This window comes from Dendroctonus ponderosae, unplaced genomic scaffold (assembly GCF_020466585.1).
Source record: "Dendroctonus ponderosae isolate FM_Combo_2020 unplaced genomic scaffold, Dpon_F_20191213v2 Dpon_F_20191213_11, whole genome shotgun sequence".
In the NCBI taxonomy this organism is placed as follows: domain Eukaryota; kingdom Metazoa; phylum Arthropoda; class Insecta; order Coleoptera; family Curculionidae; genus Dendroctonus; species Dendroctonus ponderosae.
Window position 1 is genome coordinate 4,060,851 of NW_026017213.1, and position 4,216 is coordinate 4,065,066.

General features: G+C 37.1%; 1 protein-coding gene across 1 annotated transcript; it reads left to right on the forward strand.

The window, feature by feature from the left end:
• Window positions 1–2,488: 2,488 nt before the first annotated feature.
• Window positions 2,489–3,220, forward strand: LOC109534793. Its single transcript, XM_019900581.2, has 3 exons — window positions 2,489–2,618; window positions 2,676–2,822; window positions 2,870–3,220. Exons 1-3 carry the CDS (start codon window positions 2,561–2,563, stop codon window positions 3,070–3,072), a joined length of 408 nt encoding a protein of 135 aa, XP_019756140.2. The 5' UTR covers window positions 2,489–2,560; the 3' UTR covers window positions 3,073–3,220.
• The last annotated feature ends 996 nt before the right edge of the window (window positions 3,221–4,216 follow it).

Below are 4,216 nucleotides of genomic sequence, written 5' to 3' on the forward strand. Positions count from 1 at the left end.
TTATCATCAAAGATTCAGTTTGCCAGTATTTTACAATAAAACGTTAAGAAAAACGCGGTTTTTCTGTTTAGAGACAGAGTTGTTGTGAGAAATACTGACCTAAAAGTGAAGAAACTGAAGAAAAAAGTTTGCAAGAGTTTTCCAAATCAATTATTATATTTTTCGAAAATGTCCTCGAAAAAATTACTAGGGTTTTGTCTATAACTCGAAGCTACAAAAAGTTTTCCAAACATTATTGCAAAGCGGTTAAAGAGGCGAGTGTTCCAATAAAATGTATCTTATAATTTTTAAAAGAAAATACCTAAGATTCCAAGTATTTTACATAAAACTAAAAAATAATGCGATTTTTGCGTAGAAAGAATTGCTTAATGAAAACTTTGTTAAAACTGGAATGACCTGAAAATTTAAATGAACTTTAGGAATCTTCAGAGCGATGAGAGCGGCGAATTTTCCCCAAAAATGTTTTGTAAACTTTTGCTCTCTAGTCGTTTCTTAAAGATATTTGCAGTTGAAAAGAGTTTTCTAAAGTTCCCTGCAAACTGATAAATGGGGCGAATTTTCCAGCAAAATAAATTTTGTAATTTTTGACTGAAAACACCCGATTATGGTCAAAAAAGAAAAAATCATCAGAAAATATTGTTTTTTTGCGTTTTCGATTAAAAACTTTTAGTTTTGTGATCGGTTTTGGAGAAAACCTTAACGGTTTGCGGGAAAAACGGTAGGAATTTATTTTCGTTTTTGTCCCGACATTGAAAACAGTTCATGAACATTTTCCACAAAGCTATAAATTTTTCTTGTAATTTTTTTCGTAAAAGTCCTCCAGATCGTCAGTATGTCTAAGTAAAACTCAACAAAATAGAGCGTTTTTAGTAGAAACTAAAGCAAAAAAAATCAGTTGAAACTAAAAAACCACATTGTTTAACAAATTCTCCAGTCTTCAGAGGAATGGTGGTGACGAAATTTCCAATTAATCTGTTATAAACTTTCGCTTCTTCTGTTCCTTTTTTGACATAAAATTGATTGTTTGATTTTAGTTACAAATTCGAAACTTGAAAGGCATTTCGAAACTTTCAACAAAGCGACGAAGGATTCGAAATTTATTTCATAATTTTTCGCGGAAAATTCCTTAAGACATTTTGCATTTTTAAGTGAAACTTGAGAAAATTGAGCATAAAGCTGGAAAATTTGGGCGAATTTTTTAGGCAGATGAATTTTCCATTAACCTTCCCGAATGCATTAGTATTATAGAAATTAATCGTGAAAATCAGCAACAATAAATCCACTGGAAGTGAGCCACGTACCGAGCGTTATCAGGTAGATGGTTGCAAGTTGGTGCAATTGCATCTAAACGTTGTCGGTAAATGGGAATTGCAATTGATTTTATCGGCTCGAAGTGCAGTTTATGGTCAGTTCCAGGACGAAATTTATCGTCCGGACACCGTTCTGACTGTTACTGGAAGGGTGGGTGAGGGCCGCATGGAAACGTCTCAATCAGGATCAAGCAGCGGGTGCTTTAGAAATTGTTGCCAGCGTCAACGATCGAGTGCTTTCACGGCTCAAAAGCGTTTCCTGAAAAGGTGGAAATTTCGTTTATTTATTTCCGCAGCGAAAGTTCACGCGAATGCTCCCAACAAGAAATATAAGCTGTCAAAAGCACGATTATATTCTTGAACGGTTCCATTACGGTAGACGTGTCTGGATTTAGCTTTTTCGGCCAAAAATCCACGTTTTATAGGGCTGTTTTTTGTGGCTCAATCCACCAGACTACTCGAAATGCATATACAGCCGCAAAAAGTCGGCATGACAAGCTGATACAAGTTCCTTTTTTCAAGCCCTGCAGTTTTCGGCAGAAAACGAGTCCAATTAATTGAAGTTTTTTTTAACCTTTAACAACTTCTTGACCTCAAAACAAGCCCAAGAAATATCACATTTTTTAATTTTCAAATATGGTGGAAAGCACATATTGCGAACTTTAAAAATTTCAGATTTTCGTTTTCAGATGCCGGAAGCTTTTCAAATCACCGAAGCTGCAGTCAGATTTAGGTATCCCGATAAGTTCGGGTTTGGTATCCTTTCGTTCAATTCAGGGCCCATTTCTACACTTTCGGAATCGGAATAAAGCCCTGCTTCCGTACTTTTGGACAAATTTTTCAAATGCCGGAACTTCCTTAAACAGCCAAAGCTGCAGCCCGATTTATTCCGAAAATTTGGGCTCTTCACCGCAAAACGAGCCCAATTAAGGGCCGTTTGCTAAACTCCAAAATGCAAAATAACGCTCTGATATCGCGTTTTTGGTCGCAGTGTTCAAAAGTTCCGTAAAACACCGAAGCTACAGCCGGATTTCCCATAAAAAGTTGTTCATTTCGAAACCGTTTAAACGTTTCAGTAAGGAAATGGTTGCGTGTATACAATTGAAACATTTTTGCCACACCCTATAGAAAACGTGTTTGTTTGCACAAATGATGCCAGTTTGTAAATTATGATAGCCACATCAGGAAGATAAGTACCAGTCAGATAACTTTAAAGCGATCCAACTTAAACGAAGGCAGCAAAATTCGTCATGGTGCCTAATCAACTGATCCCAGCTTTATTGGTTCTTGTGCTCGTGCTTGCTTCAGGTAAGTGCCAAAACAAATAAAATTAAGTTGGTTATAATTATCTGATCGCTTCTGAAGTTGCCGAGGCTCAGCTGAGATGCTACCAATGTAACTCGTACCGGGACGGCGCTAGGGGATCTCTGTGCCACAATCCCATGGCTCCCAATGTTTCTACGGTGGTTTGCAGCTCCGACGAAGTTTGTTCCACGGTTTCCTATATAACTGGTGAGTTTCCCTGCAATGGAGAAACTGTGGCTGATTGGTTATTCCAGGACAAATCCTGGTTACTTCCAGGGCGTGCGATCCAAGATCAAACTCTTGTCGCAACATCGAAAGCGGACTTCGGGCATTATATCCAGACCTGAGCAGGTTCTATTGTTCAACATGCTCATCAAACTTTTGCAATTCCGCAGGAAAAGTGGGGATTTCAATGGTGCTTGCCATAGGCTGCCTGTTAATGTCCAGGGTGATTTGAACAAGGGAAAATATATGATTTGATCAGGATTCAATGAGTTTTATGTTAAGGCTAAGAGCATGACTTTGTTGTGAAAGTTTTTGATATTTCGCCAATAGGGCGGTGAGTGCAAAATTTCTTTGAATCAATAAATAATCTACTGGATGAATCTGCATGTTTTTTACAAACACCCTGTACACAAGTTTGGTTTTTGCGATGTTCTATGAAATAGTTTAGAAGCAATTGAAGAAGGAAAAACTTTGCTAACTGGCAACCTCGATTCACTAAAATATCTCTGGAAATTCTCAGAATCAAACACCAAATTCATACTTAAGAAAAAAGTGATTTTTTGAACTTTTTCATATACCAAATCACGTTTAATTTCTGAGAAAAAATTTTAGGTGTTCTTAATTTTTTTCATTCGGGGTTTTATCAGTGAACATAATTTATGGCATGACGACATATTTGTTTGAAACACCCTATAGAAGGTACTTGACCGTCACCTTGGTTGTCATAGAAACAGTGACGGTTTGTGCGCGCAATAAAGTGGCCGTGCCGATTAAATCGAGAAAATTAAGGGAAAAAATCGTCCAAAAATGCCCAAATTGTGCATTTTCACAATCGGAAGAGTTTAGTGTTGGATTGGTTCGCTTTCCCCGTTCTAAAATGGTGTTTTTGCGGCAAAAAGTGTATTTGAATGTTCGAATATTTTGCGGTGACATTTCCCCGTCAAGTACCGTATTCTGAGGTTATGTAGCTGCCTGCAAGCCATGGAGCCAGTGTTGGCGCTTTCAATAAGATTTCAACTATTGCATGAAAGGAATGATACCAATCATGATACATACAAGGTAAACTAAAACCCCGAATTTCCATTTAGAATTTGAAAAATTGAACTTCGAGTTGAATTCGAAACTTCACGCAAAAAAAATTTATTCACGCTACTTTTATTTGAGTGAAAGACTACATTTAAACTGCATAGAGCCTCGAACACTATTGAATTTACAGTTGTAAAATAACTTTAGAACAAGGGCGGATCCATCTATCCAACGATGCCAAAACGAATTCTGTGGACTCAAAAAAAAACCACGCAAATCTAAAACTTCTTGAATTCAAGCCTTTTTTGAGAAAACTGCCAACATTTCCCCATCCATGGTTCACTTTCTAA

What these genes read in the sequence shown, in the direction of transcription:
- LOC109534793 (XM_019900581.2), top strand. Translation starts at nt 2,561, where the DNA reads ATGGTGCCTAATCAACTGATCCCAGCTTTATTGGTTCTTGTGCTCGTG. An exon ending in TGTGCTCGTGCTTGCTTCAG is followed by an intron (nt 2,619 to 2,675) that starts GTAAGTGCCAAA and finishes TCGCTTCTGAAG; the next exon opens with TTGCCGAGGCTCAGCTGAGA. An exon ending in CACGGTTTCCTATATAACTG is followed by an intron (nt 2,823 to 2,869) that starts GTGAGTTTCCCT and finishes TGGTTATTCCAG; the next exon opens with GACAAATCCTGGTTACTTCC.